We start from the raw sequence: 23,060 nt of genomic DNA, 5'->3' as shown, positions 1-23,060 counted from the left end.
TCACATTGATTGTAGCCAGGCGTTTCAAATGCGAGATCACCTCTCACTTACAAAAGCCTCCTCTCTTTTATGTTAAGATGCGAGCGTTCAACGTTATACTTGAAATATTGTAAATTATTTTTAATATTTAATTACAAAATAATGCACGACAAATCGCATATAAATTGTGATCACTATTGCATTGATACGACAAACTAAACAATATAGAGAGTAATTAGCGAAAATTTATCACTGCTTCTTACGTGCCAATTTTTCACTTTACGCGTATACATTTCAGTACCATGTAACATACTTGTCTCCTTGAAACAATTAGCGAAGCGACAAACACCTAAGACAACAACATGATTATAGTTATTATTCCGTTTATGCAGCAAGAGAATGTATAATTCATAAGAAATAATACTATACTTCCGTTTGCTGTAGTTATTTATTTTCATAATTCAATACTCATATCTAATAGTTAACTATTTTTATTTATTTATGTTTTTTTTTATGTTTTTTATTTTTTATTTTTATTTTTTTTTTTTTTTTATCACGTGATATGAAATCAAATACTTAATAATACATATATAGTCTCTCAATCAATCTACTTGACATAAAGACAATTGAAATTAGTATTGAATTTAACATTCGATTTAGCATTAAATCGATACAAGTGACACTATTATGGTACAAAAGGAATTTAAAGTCACTAATTCCGAGCTAAATTATTACAAAACGCGTATTTTGCTTATTACACAGATAATTGGTGCACAAATAATTTCACATTTTTTGTTATATAAAAATTAATAATTCTTTTGTGTATATATTGACTATTGAAACTTATTACGATCGAACAAATAAATAGAATAGCGTATTAATTAAGCACAATAATTCGACATTATTAAAATTTGCTATTTTAATAAGCTATTTAAGAGCTTGATTAATTAAGAGTTTTTTTGGAATAAAAATGAATTGTATTAGTTCAAAGTCGAAAAATTTTTGCAGAAAATTTTTACATGTATTATTAGTCGAGTACAAACGAAAATTTATCAAAATGATCATTTATTTTGGAAATTATTTCATTCTTATTTATTTTAATATTATATCAATAATTTTTTTATCCTAATAAATTATAAAATTAAAATATTATAGAATAATATTCTAAATTTACACTTTTTCTTAAAATAGGAAATTATTATTATTTGCTCTGTAATAGCTTGCCTGCACAAGTGGACAATTCAATTTCGTCTAAAATGCGTTTCTAAATACGCGTAGATATAAGTTAGTATAATTTCAGGCATTTTAGTATAAATCTATGCCAACGTTATTAACATCGAGATTATAAAATTGTAAAGTAACATAATAAGGAAGGCCTGTCGATTGTAATAAGATATTTTTTAATGGCTACTGACTTCAATATACTTGAGTAGATTGCGAGTTGTTATTCTTTTTACAAATAGCAATCGATTGTGACATAGGATAAGTGATTTCTCTTCTAAGGCTTTGGACACTTCCTATAAATGATTCAAAGGCCATAGAAGATACATTAATATAATTTGAAATTTTAAGTATTTCTAATAGAATATAAATTTTGAGTTCAAGTCTGTTAAAAATTTATTAGTATACGTACTGAGGTATAACGTTGGACATTAATACTTCAATCGATTTTTTCTTAAAAGATATTTTCTTGAGCAATGAATATAGTTAGAAACTAAATTATTGGTACAAATGGTGTATTCATAAATGCGCATAGTTTTTCTGCAAATGAAATATTATCCGAGCGCTTTACTTAATAAAAAATGTAATCAAATTATTTGGAATATTTTTAATATATATATATATATATATATACATAAAATTTCATTAATTTCCTGTGTTATGTAATATACATTCATACGGTGCATTATTCTTCAATAAATTGCATAGTCCATCGAGTATCGATGTGGATACATTACAATTATAATGTCTTATTTGCTTCTAAAAATTAGTATTTAATTAGATTTTATTTTTTATAAATTATGGCTCGTGTTAATGTTAATAAAAATAATAAATTTTGAATGATAATTTAGAAATATTTTGAAAGAATCTTTCTACGTTATAAATATGTTTAAAATTCAGGTATATGATATATAAAATATTTTTTGAAAATTGTTCGAAAAGAATCAATTAGAAATTTTAATTGTAAATATATTTAATGAAAATGTGCTATAACATATATATATATATATATATATATATATTTATTTATTTATTTATATAGATATAATTATTGACACAAACCATATTGTTGTTGTTGTTGTAATTAATACTAATTCTTTTTCGCTATTAGACTTGTAAAGTAAAGACAAAAGAAATTGTACTATGAAATTTATTCTCGACTTACATACCCACATTCAAAGGTTTTCTAAATAATATTAAATAGCATAATAATTACTACTTATTAATTATACATACATTTTTTAATATCACTTTCAACTTATAGTTTACTGATTAATTAAATTATCATATCTGTATGAAAGTTTACATCAAGTATTATTAAGGTCAGAGTCAATTTTTTTTTTAATTAGAATATTAAATTCTTTACCTTGCAAAAAAATATTTAATTAAATAAAAAATAAGGAAGTCACTTAGGAAATCAGGTTATTCAAGATTATTTTTTTATCGTTAAACCGCGTTGCCATATTCTCGTGTTTTTGGAAAGACATTAAAATTTATAGAATGAAGATAAGCTCAATCGTGCAATAATAAATTTTATAATTTAATTTTATTCGCATGCTTGATATACATTTCTACGCCAATCCAAAACTAATTTATCAACTTTATGTGAAAGCGAAAACGAAATTGCATGAGCAGTCTCAAGCTTGAGTGCAAGAGATCGAAAGGTGTATAAATGAGGAAGCGCGAGATACCGAATAATCGGAAGGAAGAAATCGAACAGCAATGAGTGCGAAGTACGCTCAGACCACGTAAGAAATAATGAACCGAATGTACGAAACAAAAATACCGATTGCATCCACATTCACTGATTTGGATGGTTGCCTCGTGTTTCTTTTAAAAATGAATAAAAAAGGGACGGGGACACTTTCGAATCCATCCACTGCTTCGTGTATTTATCTGATATGTACATGTACAAAATGTAATGCTGAATTTATATTGAATTCATAAGAACTCGATAACTTTGTATTGGCAATAGCTTTCGAGAAAAATGTAAGTAAAATTTTAAATCTCTCAAAGACAGACTTAAAACATAATATCCGCGCTTTCAGAAAAAATTTATAAAATTATAAAATTATAACGTGAAAAATAATTATTATAATGAATTCTAACGAAACCATTAAAAAATTGTCTTCGATATACATAGGAAGAAGATGTGAATTTGTCAATTAGATTTATGAGCCTTACTTCTTTCGTTTTCAGTTAGCTTCAAACAAAGCCGGTATAAATTATGCGTAATGATATTGAAAAGAAAAAAGAAAAAAAAGACGAAGAAGAGAAAAAAACTAATGGAAAAGTTAATTGAAAGAAAAAACAATCTCAATCGTTTCTCAAACAAACCATCAATTAGGTTGTAAATGATTAGATTTTTTTTTTTTTTTTTTTTTTTTTTTTTTGAATAGCGACGGGGTAGCTTGATAAGGTGAGAGAAAAATAAAAGGAGGGAAATGCTTGTCGCGCGAGGGAATAACCCAATTTAGAGCAGCATAAGGTCTCAATGTAATCGAAAGTGGCATAAATTAATAAAATATGAATAAACGTTAAAGAAAATAAAAAATAAATGCTTGTGCTACCGGTTGCGTGAGAACTTGGGCGATTGAAACATAAAGATAGAGCGAGAGACATGAGTGGAATTATGATTAAAAGAGCGAACGCGCGGCTGAATAAAAAGTGATGAAAATTTGAAATTACAATGGCGAAAAGCGAGACGATAGAGACAGAGAAAAGCGACTTGTGGGATTTTAATACGTTTTCTTTCCGCCGTGGCGGACGGGAGAGCGAGAGCGAGTCTCGCGCCGAGACAGACACACACGTAAGAGAAGACGAGATCGTGGGAAGAGAGTCCGGGGTCTCGGACGCCAGGCACCGCTCGAGAGTACGGACGGCGTCGGTGAAAGTTCAGCCAGCTGAACATTAGCGTGCTATCGGCTGGATGGGTCGATAGGATCTGAGAGGGCACTGGAGGTGGGATGGGGGGGGAGGATGAGGAGGAGCTCTCGCGAAGATAGGTACTCGGCAATGAGCAGCTTCTTCCGTTTCCGCTTGGTAAACTTTTGGGGAAAAGCACGGGAATGGGGATCGACATCGGTGGCTTTCGCAACCTCTTTCCACAATCGGCCCTTTCTCTTTGCCCGGCAGCTCTGCCCCTTTGTGTCTTGCGACGAAGCGCGAGAAGCCCAACACCGCCGCAAATAATTATGCGCTTCGTTTCGGAGGTCCGGCGTGCTCAGAGCATTGCGCACCGGCACCGGGACGCTCGCGAACCCAGCCCTTCGAGCTTCAAAATCCGCGGCGTCTGGCACTCCAAGAAATTTCCAACAGCGGCCTGCAGGGCGATGCCTTACACTTGGACACTTGGGCAAGGCGCCAAACTTACCTCATGTTATGTTAATATCGCTTACGTTTTACTGATCTGGTATGTTGTGTAGCTACGTACCCGATTTTCACGATTCTCGTTGTTAAGTGCTCGTGATTACTCAAATTCTATTTATCGAATGCTAAAATCTATTTTGCGCAATTGCTTTTTGCATTAATCGAGCTTGTTTATTTTCTCGTCGTAATAAAGCTCGCGTTCATCCTTTCTTGCCTTAATTTATCATAATGATTCGGCCGACTGCTCGACAAACTTCCTTTCCAAATTTATAATAATTTTCACCGATACTTTACCGTCACTTGAAGCATTTTAACGCAAATAAAAACTCTGCCCGTTTCTCTGCATGCAATTACTGTCGATAAGTACATTATTTATCATTATAAAATATAATGGGTTAATGTCAATTAAGAAAATTAATGTAAGCCTTAATTCTAGTAAATCAATCATTTTTCTTCACTCCCCATCATCATGATGCAATGTTTGCCAACTTTGTTTTTTTTTTAGCTTTTTTCCTCCAACTTCAAAAATACAAGTATTCATTTACAATGTAAATTATACGCGAAACTTATATTTAAGAAGAATTCATTATTTCCATACATTCGCAATGTAATTTTAATCGTAATCATTTCCTTTGTAAATTATATATCAATTTATATTTATAATTCTCTTACATTAAGAATCACTATGATAAATTACATTAATGAATATTACTGAAATAATTATGGCTCCAGCATTATTCCTGAAATTTTCATCGAATTCTTTACGAACGACAATATTCTCAATTCTAATATGTTACACTAGATTTTATCAACTAATAAATTTCAACCATACAACTTTATTTTAATTTACGTTACATATGATGTCTATTATATGTATTAATGTCTTTATTAACATCTGCATCTATATTATCCATTCTTATCGGAAATATTTTCAAAATTAAATAACAACGCGTGACATCAGTTGGAAATCAAAATATATCAAAAATATATCAGAAATTTAATAATAATTTATTAATGCTCTTTTTATAAAATTGAAATTATGATAATCAACTCTACATAATAAATAAAATAATAAGAAAAAGTTCAATGCTGTTTTAACGCATAATCCATACTTTACACTTACAAATTTTTAACCAATCTATCCATGTTTTTGTTTTCAGTTCATTAAAGATCCAAAGCTGTTCGATTAAAGCTCCCGCTATTGAAAATATTAATACGCATGCGTTGTGATAAAAGAAAAATTGTAGAAGCCACAGTGCCTTTGTTTAAATATAATTAATAATAACAATGTTCAATGTATTTCTATGGTTGTGAATTTTATTTCTTACGTTATTATAAAAAGCAAGAGTAACAAATTTCATCAAATACTTTTATTTATTTTTTTCATATAACACAAATGTTAAATAAATTTTCTATATAAAAGAGAAAATAAGTTTTGACACTTACAAACGTAATATTCATAACATAACCTTGAAATGAACTGACAAATATTACTAATAGTGAAAAATAAACAATTGTAGAGTTTTTTATTTTGGATAAACCATATTTATAATAAAGATTTTAAGAAAATGCTTTCGATGGAAAAAATTCCAGATCAAATTGGTTATCTAGTATTGACAGAGGATGGAGCAGTATTAACGGTATGTATACATTGTTTACAATTAATATTTGTGCAATAAATAATGTTTTCGTAATCGTAATTAATAATTTGTTTTAGTCTGGCGGTGAATTGGAAAATGATGAAAGAATTGCTAATATTATAATGAGTTTAGTTTCTCTAACTGATAAAATAGATTTTAAAGCATTTTCATCTAATGAAGGTTTTGAAAAAATTTCAATCATATATGACGATCATTGTTATATTATTTGTTTATCGAATAAAAAAATTCATGTGATTAAAAGAAAATCTACAGCAACGAATACAACAATAAATCCGCAATTAATTGAAATTTAATTTCTCGTAAAAGAAATGAGAATGATTCATAGTAAAGTATATTTTATATTTTTAAAAGTTATAAAATATTGTATATTATTTATATTGCTTTATTAATCAATACACAATGTATTATTTGCTTATGTTTTCATAATTAAATAACAATTTTATACATTTATGTATATATATATATATATATATATATATACACATTCCATATGTGTATATCCAACAATTGTTAATATAAAATTATATTATTTTTAATAAATAAAGTATAAAGTATTCATTAGCCTTTTTATTTGCATATTTACAAAACTTAAACTAAAACTATTAGGTATCGCTTTCCGAGCTTGTGTTATCATAATGAACTAAAAGGGGAAAGTGCTTGCTGCTTTCGTTACTACTTGTTGTACTACAACTAGAACTTGGTTCGTTTGTATTTGAAACAGAAGGTAGCGAGAGTTTTTCATCGTTTTTTGTACTCGATACGAATCTAGATTTTTGTTTTGATCTCTCCCTTGATTGAGCAACAGAAATCATTTGCTTAATGGGTAGTAATTTATTTTTCTTACCTAAACAACGATAATAAATTTTAATCTTGTACAATATGTAAAAATAGTAAAAATCAAATTCAAGTATAATTTATATATTACATTTTGTTTTATGTTGTGATAGTAATTTTGCCAATCTTATGTCATCTTCATGCTCACTGACTAAATTAATATTAATACCCAGTTTCTTTAGTAACATTTGGTCCGCGCTTGATTTCTTTTGTATTTCTTTTTTTTTTGCCTACATGAATGTCAAATGAACATTATTTATATAAAGTTTTCTCATTTAAATTGATATGTTAATTATTTATTCACCCTAAATGATGCTCTAAGAGCACAATTTGAAGTATAATCATCTTTCCAAAATGTTTCGTTTAGAGCAATTGCATTTTCTAAAGCATTTGATCTTGTTTTAGCAACTTTTTTATCTTCTATGTTGTGTTCCAATTTATACATAGCATCGTCGTATAATCTATGGGAAACTTCCTTTGTTTCTGGAACTATTTGTTCATTTTCCGTTGGATCCCAACGATTCTCCTGACGTCGTGCTCCACTGACAATTTCATAATTTAAATTCTGTAAAATATAATTTTGTCGTACAATCGATTTTATGACTAAGCAAGTTTTGTTTTTATCTTTGTAACTTACTGCTGGATCTGTCTTAATTTCAAAATGATTATCACATAAATGACATTTCATTCTAAATTGATACAAGGGGGTACTATAATACATTCCTATCTTCTTCTTTTCTGCATTATACCGCACTCCCATTCCTATATGATTTTGGCATCCATTACACCAAATATTAAAGGGCATTTCAAAACGAATAATTAAAATGCCCATATGAAGTTTTCTAGCTCTTTCTCGCAATGCGTGTGTTCCTTGAAATTTATTTATTCCCCCAAATTTTGGATTATAATCAGGGGGATAATATAAGTTTTGTCCTTTTCGTTCTCCCATTTTACTAAACAAAATTTTACCTTTCAATAAATGCAAATAAAGTCACGTATGTATCAATTAATTTTTCTAAAACGACATGAATAAGCAGTTATTTGACGTATTCAAATATTCTAAAATTCAATATTATAATAAATGCAAAAGTAAATAAAACTCAAATGCTTATTACAATTTTACAATTTTAATTAATAATTTTGTAGATGATACAAATCTATACAAATGCATTCTAATATAATGTAATTATAATACATAATAACAAAACTTTTTCTATTCTTTATGTCTATTGTAATGAAAATAAAAACAATGATAACAAACAAGGTTAATTATAAGTGACGTCTTAATTCTTACTCACTCTTATATATTGAGCCAATCGATTAACTTAATATTATATTTACAAATTTATCCTGAAAGCAAACTTTTTTATTTCGAAAACTCTTTTATTAATGAAATATATAAGAAACAAATTTTAAAAAGCACAACCGATAATTTCATTTCCTTTCCACCTGTCATACGGACACATCTAAAAATAATAACTTTACTGACTATGGGGAATATTTTACGGTAATTACACTTACTGTAAATTACTTATTAAAACCCGAAACTATAAAATTAATCTAGAAACTCTATTCTTGACACTGTAGATTTCTAAAAATTACAATGTCCACGTACAAATTTAACAATTATGTTAGAAATTGTAGGTGGAAATGTGCGTATTCGATCAACGAAATTCAACTTAATTTATTTAAATTCATTTTAAATAATTTTGCAAAATTATCATTGCCTTGTTAGGAAAAATTTTCAATGTTTCTATATAAACATGATGATCTATGACTATAAGGACTGTAAAAACGTGGAATTATAACCAAATTGGAATTCACGTGTGTCGATTCAAGAAAAATTGGAATAGCTCCACTATTTAAATTAAATTTTCCTTTTCTATTTTCTTTCACACATTTTACTTGCCTATTATATTTTCCTCTTTGTATAATTCTAAACAATAAGTTTGAAAAATGACGACTAAGCTGCCGTACAAAATTGGTAAATATTTTGATGAATGAAAAAAACTGGCATATTTTTATTACATTAATATACGTTTTATATTTATCAATATGCTGTTTTAACTAAATTTTTATCATTATTATTTAATAATTAATTTTAACTTTTGTCTTGTTTCACTTATAATATTGTATAACTAATGACTGTTGTAAAAAAAAAAAAATAAAATTCATTATTTGTAGATCTTTTAAGTTAACAATTTCTTAGAATTGTAAAATTTTAATGTACTTCATTTTTATTAGCGGACATTTCTTTGGCCGAATGGGGCAGGAAAGAAATTACTTTAGCTGAAAATGAGATGCCTGGATTAATGGCTGTGCGCAAGAAATATGGATCCCAAAAAATTTTAAAGGGAGCTCGTATTACCGGCTGTCTTCATATGACTATACAGACTGCCGTACTTATTGAAACATTGATCGAACTTGGTGCAGAGGTAAGAATCAATATTTATTTATAATTAAATAAAGTAAATAGAAAATATAAGTTTGATGGAGTGATGTAGAGCTTATTTAATATAAGATTCAAAATCCATGCATTATTTATTTTATTATTTAATATTTAGTATATCTTCATTGTATAATGTAAATTTTAAATAACTTTTACTTATACGATTAACTAATTATATAATAAGATCAATTATTCTTTTGATCTTGAAAAATTGATTGTATTAAAAAGCGTTATATATATTTATATATATATTTAATTAGCAATACAAACATTCAAATAATCCTTCAAATCCATCGACAATATTATATAGCAGTATTATTTGTGATAATTAAATGTTAATTAACGTTCTCGTTTAAAAAGTAAATAAAGGAAAATTGTGCTATCTGAGATATTAGAGAATTAAATAAATTATAATAAATTATTCCAATTAGATAATAAACTATTAAACTATTAGATAATAAACTAAATTATACTATTAAATTAAATAAATGAACAATCCAAGGTGCAATGGTCTTCGTGTAATATATTCAGTACACAAGATCATGCTGCTGCTGCGATGGCAAAAATTGGAGTGCCAGTTTATGCTTGGAAAGGAGAAACCGACGAAGAATATTTATGGTGTATTGAACAGACATTAATATTTCCGGATGGAAAACCTTTTAATTTAATTCTTGATGATGGAGGTGATTTGACTAATCTTGTACATAATAAATATCCAGAATACTTAGCTAATTGTAAAGGTATTTCTGAAGAAACGACAACTGGTGTACACAATGCGTATCGCATGTTCAAAGAGAAAAAACTTAAAGTTCCTGTCATTAATGTTAATGACTCTGTCACAAAGGTTGATAAATTTTTAATTTATTGTATAACTTTAAATTTAATAGCATTTTAGAAATATTATTTTTATTAGATATATAACATTTATTTTCTCAACTGACCATATGTAAAATTACATTTTAAAAACTTTAGAGTAAATTTGATAATTTATATGGATGCCGCGAATCACTTATCGATGGCATTAAAAGAGCTACGGATGTTATGATTGCTGGTAAAGTTTGCGTAGTTGCTGGTTACGGTGATGTGGGAAAAGGTTGCGCTCAAAGTTTAAGAGCACTAGGAGGTCGTGTAGTCATAACTGAAATCGATCCTATAAATGCTCTTCAAGCAGCTATGGAGGGTTATGAGGTATTCAAGATAATAAAACATTGCATGTATTTTAAATAAATGTAGATAATTTTCACTGCGTCCTCAAATGTTTTTCTGTGCAGTTACAATATCTAAAATTTATTTTAAATACTTTTATAACAAATGCTCATATATTAAATTAAAAATTTTAACAAATATTATTACTACAGATAACAACTATGGATGAAGCCTCGAAAAGAGGTCAAATATACGTTACAACAACTGGATGTAAAGACGTTATAACAGGGGATCATTTTTTAAATATGCCAAATGATGCTATAGTTTGTAATATAGGGCATTTTGATTGTGAAATTGAAGTTACGTGGTTAGAAAAAAATGCACTTGAAAAAATAAACATAAAGTCACAAGTTGATCGTTATAAATTAAGTAATGGAAGGTGAAACTTATAAATACACACAATATATATATATATATATATATATATATATATATATAACTATTGATTAATCATTGATAAAAAGATAGTGCAATATTAGTTCTATTGTAATGTTGTAGGCACTTAATAGTTCTCGCGGAAGGGCGTTTGGTTAATCTTGGTTGTGCAACTGGTCATTCTAGTTTTGTAATGAGTAATTCTTTTACAAATCAGACACTAGCACAAATTGAATTATGGACAAAATCTAACTCTTACTCAGTTGGTGTTCATATTCTACCTAAAAAGGTAAATTACGTTGATAAAAGAAAAAGAAAAAAAAAATTGCTCTTGGTATTTAAAATTATAACAAATATTTATTTTATAACTAGCTGGATGAAGAAGTAGCAGCTTTACATCTTGATCATTTGGGAGTGAAATTAACAAAACTTACTCCAGCTCAAGCACAATATTTAGATGTTCCTGTAGAAGGCCCCTTTAAAGCCGATCATTATAGATATTAATATCTAACTAAACAACTCCAATTTATGAATAAACTTATAGGCTTTTTGAATTATGAACAAATATTTTATAAGTCTAATATTGTATTTATATTTTATAAAAATTGCTCCTTTATGCGTCCATGAAACACGAATAAAGACAAATTTTAATTAAAAAAAAAAAAAAAAAAAAAACAGTATTTTAATATTTAATTTTAGTTATACTAATAATTAAAAAAACATATAGTAATGAAAATATTTTATGATAATAAATACTTGCTTATTTTAAAAATAGAAATTAAAAATACTTTCTTAATATTTAATTGTTTATATTATAAAGATATACATGCTTTGCATTTGTTTAAATTTATAAGTTTAATGTATTATATATTTATAAAAATTTATATTGAAAAATATAAATTCTTTTTCTTTTAATTACACGATTAAAAGTCACTTATTTCGTTTCATTTTCAAGAAATACTAAAATTTATCATGGTATTTCCTATTAATTATTTTAAGTCTTTGTATTTAAAATTTAAAGGCTGTTATGTATGTAATGAAATATTAAACAACTGTTCATATCAATAGCTTCATTATTTTTAAGCAGCTACTGTATTAACTTATTATTAACAATAGTATTTACATCATGATATAAATTTTATTATTTTACATTTCTTATCTTTTTAAGCACAAAAATATACATCGAATTTACATTTTCAATAGGCTCATATTTTCTTGAAGACAACAGCAACCACAGCCAGTTGGGCAAACAGTTTCATTCGTAAACCATGTTGCTAAATGATATGTGTGACCTCCGTGTCCGCAACCTATACAAAAATTGCTGGGTCCTTAAATAAGGATGTTTCACTCGTTAATATACTTGTACGCTTAATTTATAAAGAAGCATTAGACTTTGTATCAATGATTCTTACCTCTAACGGAAATATGGCATACAGCACATTGAAAAGTTAGTCGTTTGCAAGTAGAGCATTGGGGCCCTTTACTCGATTTGTTACATATCAGACATTCGCTTTGAAATTCAATACTTTTATGCGTGTCAAGTGAAGTGGAATTAACATGCTTTAATACTTGTGCTCGCGCATCTAATAATTTCCACCTGTGTAAAACTTCAGCATATGCTTTTTTGTATGCGTCATATAAGGAAGTATTTTTTTCATCTAAAAGTCTAAAATGTAGCATTAATCGACTATATATATTAATACATTTATACACAATTACTGTATTTATGTAAATAGAAATTATAAATATACTATATATATATATATAATATATATTGTTACTTTATCAGTTATATGTACATATAACTACCTTATATTACGTCCATACTCGGCGCATGTATCTTGAATTTGAAATCCATCTAACGATTCTGACCAAGAATTAGAGCGATTTTGTTTTAAATTGGGAAAATTCCACCCTTCTAAAGTTGTATCTGCAGGATGGATTGTATGATAAGGTGATCCACCGGGCTAGAATTAAATATATAAAAATTAAATCATTATGTTGATTTTATAAATAAATATATATAAAAATAAATAAATATATTATACAAACTTGAAATATCTTACAATATATATGTATATTGTAAATGTTATTTTTACATTAAAAATTACATTAAAAAAAAAAAAAAAAAAAAAAAAAAAAAAAAATAGAAATAGAAATGTTATTTTTAATATTTACAACTTACACATAAATTCTGCATATAAATTATAAGAAATCATGTTAATTTAAGCTTAAAATAGTGTATTAAACTTAATTACCAAATTAATTAAATGTTAAAGCATATAATCAGCTTATGAAATAAATCTTTAATAAACCCCAAGAACCAATCAATTTTTAAAAGCCTTAATTAGTTAGTTATAAACCATATGGGGTTAGTGAGAAATTCATATAAGCATAATTAAAAATGAATGAAAAATGAAGCTGCCTTACCTTTAGCCACCACTTTCCAGTAAAAAGCTTCTATAACAGACATAATACGATAGTGTCAGTTTTTTTTTAAATTTAAGTTTAACATTTTAATAATTGTATTGTTGAAATATTAACACTACTTTGAAGGCTAATTTAAATTAATTATTTTAAATTGTTAAACTTTACATTGCAAGAATTTCTTTTTTAATGATTAATCGAACGTGTATTGTAATTTCATGTAGCATGTAATTATCCGCATGACTGTTTTATTTATATGAAAAATGTGAAATTATAGCTAAATATTACGTGCAAGATTTGGTTCTCAAGGTATATAAAAATAACTAATGGTGTCGTATTTTATATTGTGATTTTGAATATATAAAGCAGCATAGCTTATATTATGCAAATTAAAGAAATTTGAAGAAGTATTAAGCGAAAGCAATTTAAAACTTTTTTTGTTACGCAATGACTTACGCTGACATTTACAGATTTACTGATAAAACGATTTTGTGACATGTCGGAATTTTCAGATCTATAGCTAAACGCACAGCTTAGCATACCAGCCATTTGTATGTCAGATTGATTTACATAATGTTGTATTCTAAAAAATAATAAATTCTTGAGTGTAGAACAATAATTGTTGTATTTGTTTGTATATATATATATATATATATATGTATATATTACACACAGGGAGTGAATTAGATTCTGTCCAAATGGATGTAAAGACCAGGAGGCATCTGCTTCCGTTGTCTGATTAGATGTATTTTGAGAATTAGTTAAAGGATGTGAAATAACTAAAGCGGCTAGACACCAAGCTTGCACAAGGTCGGGTCTCTCTAAACTAGCAGCTACGTTTGCATTATAGTTACACATTGCAGGTATATCGGTTGTGTTAATTCTGCAACAATCATTATTATTAAAACTTATACTTTAACATAGCTGCAAAAATAATGCATAATTAAATATGAAACTTGCATGTATTTTTCTGCTAACTCTTTATTAACAAAAAAAAGTGACGATGCATCATATATTGTTACTAAACTATGATAAGTTTTATAATTTGGTTTTGAATGTGTTCTATTCTGATTGTGACCGCTTCTCCTTGATACCTACACACAAATAAAATAAATAATGCATGGTAGACGATTTGTTATATTGAAATATGTGCATGAAAATTTCATTACACGATCTTGAAAATAAAAAGAACTTATTGAAATATTATCGTTGGATTGAACATATGTGTTTGGATAAATTTGCATAAAGTGCCCTCCGTTGTTAATGCTTGATCCAAGGGCAGATAAAGCACGGGGCGTTGATCCTTCAGGTTTTATAGATGTTCGTCTCGCATAAGAAGAGCGACCAAAGCAGACTAGTATACCTTAAATAAAATTCAAACTTATACCATCGTATAGGTAGCGTAGCTTATAGACACATTGATTATACCGACCTACGCTACAAAATTTGGCGCCTGATGTTCGTGGAAAAGGAATGTATGCATCTTGATAATTTGAACATATTTTATTTGAGTTTAGAAAATTTTCAGTATGCTGTATATGATAACTCAGATGATCGTTTTCTGTTTCATCCTTAACACAGGTCTATAACAATAATGAAAAATGCCAAAAATGAATAAGACATAAATATAAGATAATTGTTCCTTTACATAATAAATCAAATTTCTATGAAATCAATTTATCGTTTATCAGTCGCTTATATTTTATCAAACAATAGCAGATAATATGAAATATTGAGTTGTGCGATATACATGCAAACAAATATATTAATATTATTATTTTAAATTAAAAACATTTGTTAAAGATTTTAATATTTTCCCTCTACTGTGATACAAGGTAGAATGAAAATCGAATCAATGTGTTTCAATCAATTTTCTTATAATAAAATTCAAAATATTAAATAATCTTCTATACGTATCAGCAACAAAAACAGAAAACAAAATATTTTTAAACGTAATTTTCATTCATTTTATAATTTTATAATCGTGTTTTTTTTTTTTTTTTTTTTTTTTTTTTTTTTTTTTTTTTTTTTTTTATAATATTAATATTATTTATAAGATCAAATAAATAATTTGAATTTTCATTACATTTAACTTGCCTGTTCTAATGTGATAATTAACTGTCTTAAACAAGGCTCTAAACAAGATCGATTTTTTTTCACTCTCTGTTGTGCGGTTTGCTTTAATACTTTAAGAAGTTTCGTCATTATCGAATTATCTATGGTTGTTCCAGGACAAAACTGAAATGTGGGTTGTGCACTGTACGGGTAATTCCCTGGAAAATTAACTTTCAGCACAACATTGTAGTTTTTATTAGATGCAGTTACTGTGCAACTTCTCTCTATTGCATCCATTGTATTAACCTAATTGATATTAAAATTATAATTCAATTAATATTGAAATATTATCCAGTTTTGATTTGAAATTTCATACGGATAAAATCCACGTACTTCTATATTTGGTATATTCATATTAATCAAAGAAAATTCTTGTTGTAAAGTTTTTGGTTGAGTGGGCGATGGTGTCTCCTTTTCAAGTTTAGAAATTTCATTGTCATGATTTAAGATTGTAGAGTCCATATTTGGTTTCGGATAGCTTAATTCACGTTCGTTATTTGATTCGTGCAATTGTAATTCTTGCACGGATTGTAAATTTCCTTCAATAAGAATAAACGTTATTGAGTAGCATTAAAAATTACCTGAAATATCTTTAAAATTATAACAAGTATTACTTAAGTTATTTTCTTCCGAATATTGTGTATAAACACAGTTACCATCGTCCATATCATGTCCACATAACTAATAGTTTAAAATACAAATTATTTAAAAAGTATATAAAAAAATTAATTTTAACTTATTAAAAAAATTCATTATATATACGTATATTTTTACCTTTTTCAATAAAGGTGGAATTTTGAAGATTCGCAGGCACTGATCTTTGGACCACGTAATAAGTTCAAAATCATGTTTTTCTACAAAGAAAAAAAAAAGAAAAAAAAAACAAACAATAAATGAAATAACAGTCTATTTAATTTTCTATCGATGCAAAATATCGATGTAATATAATTTATAATTCTCAAACTGCAGCGAATAACGTGTGGGATTGATGAATAAAATTTATGTGCATCATAAATAATTTGAAGAAAAAAAAACTCCTGTACGTAATTTAAATTGAATTTATGTCTAATTACTACAATGATATTTTAACATTTGTTACAATAATCGATTTACCTGATCTTGGTTGACGCCACTGAAATTCTAGAACAACATCGGTATGCCCGACAAATGTATAAATTGGTGCTGATAAATTAGAAGTGTTCCATAACAAAAGACTATTTTCACCTCTGCGTAATTGTGGTACAACAATCGTAACTAGACCTTCGCCGAATGGCTGTAATAATATTTTTCATTGAAATATAAAAGAATAAGATTGTAAATTTCTCTAAATATTATTCTTACCGTGTATCGAGCTCTCCAAACAGGAGAATTTGTTGTGAGAATACTTTCAGCTCTACGAGGATTGTTTGTATCAAAAATTTTAACCGTACAGTCCTGACTGGACGTGGCCAATTGATTTTGATGAAACGGGCACCAGTCCAATCCATGAATCTATAAAAATGATGCACATTGCTATAAATATGCAAACGGCAAAATAGCCGATTATTACTACGTGTAATCGAACGTTTACTTTTGTCAAGTGAGCTGCAATGTATTGTATAGGACTATTTCCTTTACGTTGATCCCATATTTTAATATCACCGTCGTGCGCGGTTGCCAGCATATTTGGAGATAAAATATTCCATCGTACTTGCGATGCACCAGCTTGAAAGCAAAATACAATCGATAAACTTAGACACTTAGATACGAATATAAAACATATAGTAAATAAATGTTCATACAAAATATAACGTACCTACAGCCGAGAGTGACAAACTTGGTTTTCGTTGATCTCTGATATCCCAAATATGAATGTAGGTATCGATGCTACACGTAGCCAATACATCAGGATCTTTAGGATGCCAATTTAAATCGCTAACAACTCTCGTATGCGCGCGTAAACTGTGCATGGGTTGCAAATCATTACCATTGTTACCCATGAAACTTAAAATTTCCACACGAGTATTACTCTTTGTAAAAAAGAAAATTACATACATTTATGAATAATGTTCCCTTCATTGAATCGGTAATGTTGGTAAAATGTAAATTAATAAGAGGCTCACGGATATTGCACATAAATGACAATTGGCTAAGCTGGGATTCCATTCGGCGGATCCCACTTCATATTTGCTCTGTCGATGAAACTTTTTAAGTGGCTCCGACTCTTCGTTAAGATGCTTTACTGCCAGGTACCTACGTCTGCATGAAAAAAGTATATAATGTAATTAAAGTGTCTGATACGAGCATTTCATTTATTAAGTACATACCCTGCTAAAAGTACATGGTTACCCGTAACATCGACAGCCATGGTGTTGGCCTAAACGGAAGAACATTGTAATCAGTGATTGTTGAAAGTGTGCTCCAAGCAGAAAGACGAAAAGTTCGCGAAAATGATGGGCCGAAGCGATGCTTAATCAACGTTACCTGTAGATCTCGATGCTCCGTGACAACATAATCTCTACCCCAGCGTTTCGACATCTTAATGATTTATTAAACAGAATGTCAGTGAATAAACGTTGCTATTGTGCGGTGCCTCCATTCGCGAAGTCTCATAACAATAACGACATTCGTCCACCGTCCGACAATCGTAGATTAGAATTCAGATTAGAATCAATGTAAGCCGTAGGTGCACAATTTGAATTAGATAAGGGGCGCTGACTCGTTTATCGGGTATCGGTAGCATTAATCGCGGTATTTGCGGGACTGGCCTCCTCATCTTCATAATTCACGTGAAAATAAAACAATGGCCGTCGAGCCATTCATAAGAGCCCCGTGGCCCGTTCGAATATCATCTCGTCGTCACTCAGCAGCGACTCGCCCGACTAGTTTCGCGGCCACGGCATTGTTAAGGGTTAGGCTAGTTCTCTCTCTCTCTCTCTTTCCGCCCCGTTGTCCCAACCCGCCCTTCATCCGTACCGTAGCGCACCGGCGGTGTGTGTGCGCGCGTGCGCGCGCGGGACGGAGGAGTGGCACACGTAGAAAATGTCAGCTGCCCCTGACGGTGCCGACAGCGCGTCGACCTGCCTGGTGGTGGAGCGCGAGGGGTGCAGCGGGGGCTAGATGGGATAGGGGGATAGGTACGGCCAGGGCTGGAGGAGGAGAAGGAGAAGGTGGTGGCGGCGGTGTGGAGGGGGGGGGCGGGGGGGGGGGGGGGGGGGGGGGGGGGGGCGGGGGGGGGGCGAACTGCAAGGGAAAAAAAAGAACGCTGTGGCAATTGGTAAAAAAGGAGGGGCAGTGAGTAAGTCGCGGACGAACGAGCGTAAGAGAGACAAAGAGCTGCACTTCGCCTTCGTGACGACGCTATACACTCGCACGCTATTTCTGTTTTCTGTCACTTACGGTAGCATATATACGGATTTGTGTACGCGTTCGTAGGAGAATTTTTTATATACGTATGTATACGGGTACTGGCTGCAGCAAGCTCACCTAAACATATACGCAGTTTGGCGTACATTAAATTGCAGCCAAAGTCGGCAGCCGTCGATTGCGAGTAGGTAGGATCAACATTAAACACAACTATTGGGAAACAATAATAATTGGTGCTCTAGCGCGGGATTATAGATCATTGGCAACAAGAGTATTAATAAATCGACTAAGTGCTCGACGATTAATTGGAGTTGAAGGGCCTTGGAGACGAGAGGTAGTCGAGTTAAAATTGAAGCTTTAACAAGTTTTTCTTACTGGTCATCATCGGCTGAAGAAACCGACGCGCAAGTAGTGCCGTTCTGTTTTCTCTTTTTGACGTACCAAGGGCTCTTTGTTTGTTTGTACAGAAAATAAAAAGTCGCAATGTTCGTGATCATGGATTGTTTTCTGCATTAGCAGGTGACGAGTTTCTGAATTTTTTAGTTTTACTTTGGTTGTAGAGACAGAACGAAGAAGAGCAGTGAGAGCCTTGCCATTTTGGTTCTATATTCAATCCTTTTATAAACTTTAGCTGAACCTCGACCATTTTTCTCGAAGTCCTATCTCGCTTTCTCTCTCTCTCTCTCTCTCTCTCTCTCTCTCTCTCTCTCTCTCTCTCTCTCTCTCTCTCTCTCTCTCTCTCCCTCCCTCTTTCTTTCTGTCATTGCAAACAAATCAAGAAGGACGAATAATTCGGAAATTTCCTTTGTTGATTCTGCTGTAAGTGTACGTGAGTGATCTGTCATTCATTCGTGTCGAAAGATTTTTGTGTATAATTCAAGAACAACGTATTAAGTCAAAATATAAAAGCGACTTACTTATTTCGCCGAAAATAAATAAAGATAATTTATTTGGATCAACGCATCTATTGACATTTTTTTCAAGTTTATTCTTGACACTATCTTACTTAAGTTGTGATGTACCTAAAGTGTAACATCAAGGCCATTAACGTCGAGTCGTCGATTAATTTTGTGCACTCAAAGAGAAAAGGAATCTTCATACAAAAGAAAAAAATGTTTAAAGATCCCATAAGTTTACGAAGTAATATAAGTTTTCTTCTTCGTCGTTATTGAAAACTCTAAGACGTGATACCCTTAGAATTTATTCAGAGTATTGGGCATTAAGAAACTTTAAGGCAAAGTTATATGTTTAATGACTTTGCACTAAGTCGCCCACTGCACTAATTTTGTAATTACAAAATTAATATTCAATAAAATTGTCGAATATCAAAAAAAGTAATTGCAAACATGAAGCTACTGGAAAGTACACGTTTTGAAGCAATAAACAATGCATTATCCATAACAACTGGAGATAGCAAGATTATTGGAAGGTCTGCATTCTTCTATAATTATATATCGCACAACACACATATATACATATGTATATATTTAAATTTTTATTTTAATTTTTTTATTTCTTATAGGATTGAAAGCTACTCCTGTAAAATGGCTGGAAATGATAAACAACTGTACAAACGTTTTAATGCCGAACAAGGTGTAACTCCGCATGATTTTCAAGCCCTGTCACCACCTCAAACTTCTCTTGGCACATCTCCGGGACATAGTTACTTTCGGTATAAGATTTATTGCTGATCAATACTTTTAGTGACGACTTTCTGTCAATTATACATGATATTTTGCTTTTTTTTTTTTCAAGCCGTAGCATTACCAGTGATGATGATGGCCCACTATGCGACACGATTAGTCGAAAAACATTGTTTTATTTAATAGCAACGCTGAATTCAGCATTTTTTCCAGATTACGACTTCTCAGATGCAAAAAGTCATGAATTTAGTAAAGAACCGAGTTTACAATGGGTTATGAATGCTGTTGATAGTAATTTAAGTGCAACGGCAGGAGATCATTATCGTACGCTAAGAGCTGCGCTTTGGGCTACAATTGAAGATGAGATATCTATGAATGAATGTGATATTTATAGGTAAAATTAATGCACATTATTCGTTTAAATAATTTTATGAGTAAATTATATTCGCATTAAACTTTCTTTCTAGTTACAATCCTGATTTAGCATCTGATCCTTTTGGGGAAGATGGCTGCTTATGGTCATTTAATTATTTTTTTTATAATAAAAAACTGAAAAGAATAGTATTCTTTACATGCAGAGCAATAAAGTATGTATTTGTTTGAATATTCTCAAATATTGCAAATATGAAATATATAAACTTCAAATAAATTTAACCAAACGCTTAAATTTTACAGCCCACTATATGCGGTTGATTCTGGTATTGTTAGTGATTTCACAATGGATGAAGATGATGAAGATATTTATTAGATAAAAATTTCTTTCATGCAACTACAAAATTTACAATATATTTCAGTTATAAACTTGTTAATGGCAAAGCAATTAATGCATTGTCATACTGTAAATCTCATTTTGTTCAATAATTTTTCTAAATTCAATAATACTATGAAATTGTATTGTTGCATTTAAAAATTAATAATTTGAAGTAGGAAAACCAATTATATCTGTGCGCGCGCGAATGTGTGGGTGTGTAAGCGTGTGTGTGTGTTGCGTGCGTGCACGTGTAGTATGTACATATATACAATTTTTGTAGAGTATTTACAAAATTTAATGCAAAATTTGATCAAGTGATTATTATGTAAGGATATATGGATATTTTATTATTTATTTTAATCAATTTGCTCGTATTGCAATCAATCTTTGGTTCATTGTACAAATACTTGTCTTTTGAACATATATTATTATCTAGAGTAAATAATTTAATCGTACTAGTTTCATAATAACCAATCAAATCTGTTATAAAGTATTATATTATTTTCATTCATACTTAAAAAACATTATTACATGAATGTTTTAATAATAGAAATATTTTAACAAGTGAGGCCTTATGCATATATATATATATATATATATATATATATATATAAACATGTGTGTGTGTGTGTATGTGTATGTATTATAAATCTTAAAAATTGTATTATTATTGAATATATTAATATGCAACCGATATTTGTACCTTACATCACTCCTTGAAGGCAATATTGATTTTGAAATATTTTCAAAGCAATACAATAATTGGTTTTAAATACTTTCCATTCCAAAAACATTTTCAAATATTTCTTCATTCAAATCATAATTTATTGCTTTAATAATAATTAAAATAATTTAATAGTATTTTAATAATATATTTATACATACGCACACCTATATACACTGACACACCTACACAAATATTTATGATATACTTGACTTATCAATAATTATACAACCGTATTATTAGATATTATGCAAAAATATTTCCATAAAATAATTTTTCTTCTAATTGTATTTGCAAACAAAATATTTTACTAAGCAATGATTTCGTTTTAGTATGAAAGTGTAAAGTTAAAAGCAAAATCTTAATGTAAAAAAATATTCATTCTAATTATGAAATGTGGATGTATAAAACTTACGTTTTATAAATCTTATAGATAGATTTAAAAAATATAAATATTGAAAATGTCAGTAATTAAACTAAAAAGTATACTTGTTATTTCATACAAACTTACTATCTTATAAATATACGAGTAAGTAAATTATTTATCAATAATTATAAAACATTAATTATGTGTAGGTAAAATAATAGAAGGCAAATATTTTAAATATAGGAAAATTATAAAAAAGAAGTAGTCAATTTTGTTTAGGATAGTAACAGGTAGAATTCTAATTTTATAATACTGAGATGGAAATCGTAAATTGTTCATAATAATTATTCCAAATGTATATAATTGTAATTGTAAAAGAAGCCTCGATCATTAACATTATTATAAATTAAATTCAAATCACTTGCCATTTCGTTTTGCAAATAGCACTTATTTCTCGGTTATCTCGTATTCTTTTATTATCGCCGTGTAAGGCCACGTAGATCGAATATTGGGGTACGGGACGAGAGTAGGAAATGAAATGTGCCCTCGGCTCCTGGGAAAAGAGGCCTTTCTGTGTTATGGTCCAACTTTTAA

The 23,060-nt window shown here is 29.4% G+C and overlaps 5 protein-coding genes across 5 annotated transcripts; 3 read left to right on the top strand and 2 right to left on the bottom strand.

The window, feature by feature from the left end:
• The first annotated feature begins 5,942 nt into the window (after positions 1 to 5,942).
• Positions 5,943 to 6,500, top strand: Lamtor4 (Late endosomal/lysosomal adaptor, MAPK and MTOR activator 4). Its single transcript, XM_011501007.1, has 3 exons — positions 5,943 to 6,209; positions 6,287 to 6,389; positions 6,472 to 6,500. The coding sequence occupies exons 1-3, from the start codon at positions 6,138 to 6,140 to the stop codon at positions 6,498 to 6,500; spliced, it is 204 nt and encodes a 67-aa protein (XP_011499309.1). The 5' UTR covers positions 5,943 to 6,137.
• A 332-nt stretch (positions 6,501 to 6,832) lies between these two features.
• Positions 6,833 to 8,388, bottom strand: LOC105363338 (coiled-coil domain-containing protein 130 homolog). Its single transcript, XM_011501006.1, has 5 exons — positions 8,363 to 8,388; positions 7,702 to 8,017; positions 7,369 to 7,629; positions 7,156 to 7,294; positions 6,833 to 7,074 (listed from the first exon to the last, which is right to left on the bottom strand). The coding sequence occupies exons 2-5, from the start codon at positions 8,011 to 8,013 to the stop codon at positions 6,833 to 6,835; spliced, it is 954 nt and encodes a 317-aa protein (XP_011499308.1). The 5' UTR covers positions 8,014 to 8,017; positions 8,363 to 8,388.
• Positions 8,389 to 8,835: 447 nt separating this feature from the next.
• Ahcy (adenosylhomocysteinase) lies at positions 8,836 to 11,650 on the top strand. Its single transcript, XM_011500803.1, has 7 exons — positions 8,836 to 9,048; positions 9,309 to 9,499; positions 10,016 to 10,357; positions 10,486 to 10,701; positions 10,872 to 11,098; positions 11,218 to 11,383; positions 11,467 to 11,650. Exons 1-7 carry the CDS (start codon positions 9,021 to 9,023, stop codon positions 11,596 to 11,598), a joined length of 1,302 nt encoding a protein of 433 aa, XP_011499105.1. The 5' UTR covers positions 8,836 to 9,020; the 3' UTR covers positions 11,599 to 11,650.
• A 585-nt stretch (positions 11,651 to 12,235) lies between these two features.
• Wdr59 (WD repeat domain 59) lies at positions 12,236 to 18,459 on the bottom strand. Its single transcript, XM_011500802.1, has 20 exons — positions 18,100 to 18,459; positions 17,943 to 17,992; positions 17,739 to 17,874; positions 17,432 to 17,645; positions 17,207 to 17,340; positions 16,978 to 17,127; positions 16,750 to 16,909; positions 16,411 to 16,490; positions 16,251 to 16,317; positions 15,970 to 16,175; positions 15,619 to 15,882; positions 14,954 to 15,104; positions 14,691 to 14,884; positions 14,482 to 14,615; positions 14,195 to 14,404; positions 13,978 to 14,104; positions 13,525 to 13,554; positions 12,904 to 13,061; positions 12,507 to 12,760; positions 12,236 to 12,422 (listed from the first exon to the last, which is right to left on the bottom strand). Exons 1-20 carry the CDS (start codon positions 18,151 to 18,153, stop codon positions 12,283 to 12,285), a joined length of 2,913 nt encoding a protein of 970 aa, XP_011499104.1. The 5' UTR covers positions 18,154 to 18,459; the 3' UTR covers positions 12,236 to 12,282.
• A 1,808-nt stretch (positions 18,460 to 20,267) lies between these two features.
• Maf1 (repressor of RNA polymerase III transcription Maf1) lies at positions 20,268 to 21,597 on the top strand. Its single transcript, XM_011500801.1, has 5 exons — positions 20,268 to 20,410; positions 20,504 to 20,653; positions 20,737 to 21,018; positions 21,092 to 21,211; positions 21,300 to 21,597. The coding sequence occupies exons 1-5, from the start codon at positions 20,328 to 20,330 to the stop codon at positions 21,370 to 21,372; spliced, it is 708 nt and encodes a 235-aa protein (XP_011499103.1). The 5' UTR covers positions 20,268 to 20,327; the 3' UTR covers positions 21,373 to 21,597.
• The last annotated feature ends 1,463 nt before the right edge of the window (positions 21,598 to 23,060 follow it).

This window comes from Ceratosolen solmsi, unplaced genomic scaffold (assembly GCF_000503995.2).
Source record: "Ceratosolen solmsi marchali unplaced genomic scaffold, CerSol_1.0 scaffold27, whole genome shotgun sequence".
NCBI lineage: Eukaryota > Metazoa > Arthropoda > Insecta > Hymenoptera > Agaonidae > Ceratosolen > Ceratosolen solmsi.
Note: the sequence above shows the minus strand (reverse complement) of the source record. Positions and strands in the feature narration are given on the sequence as shown.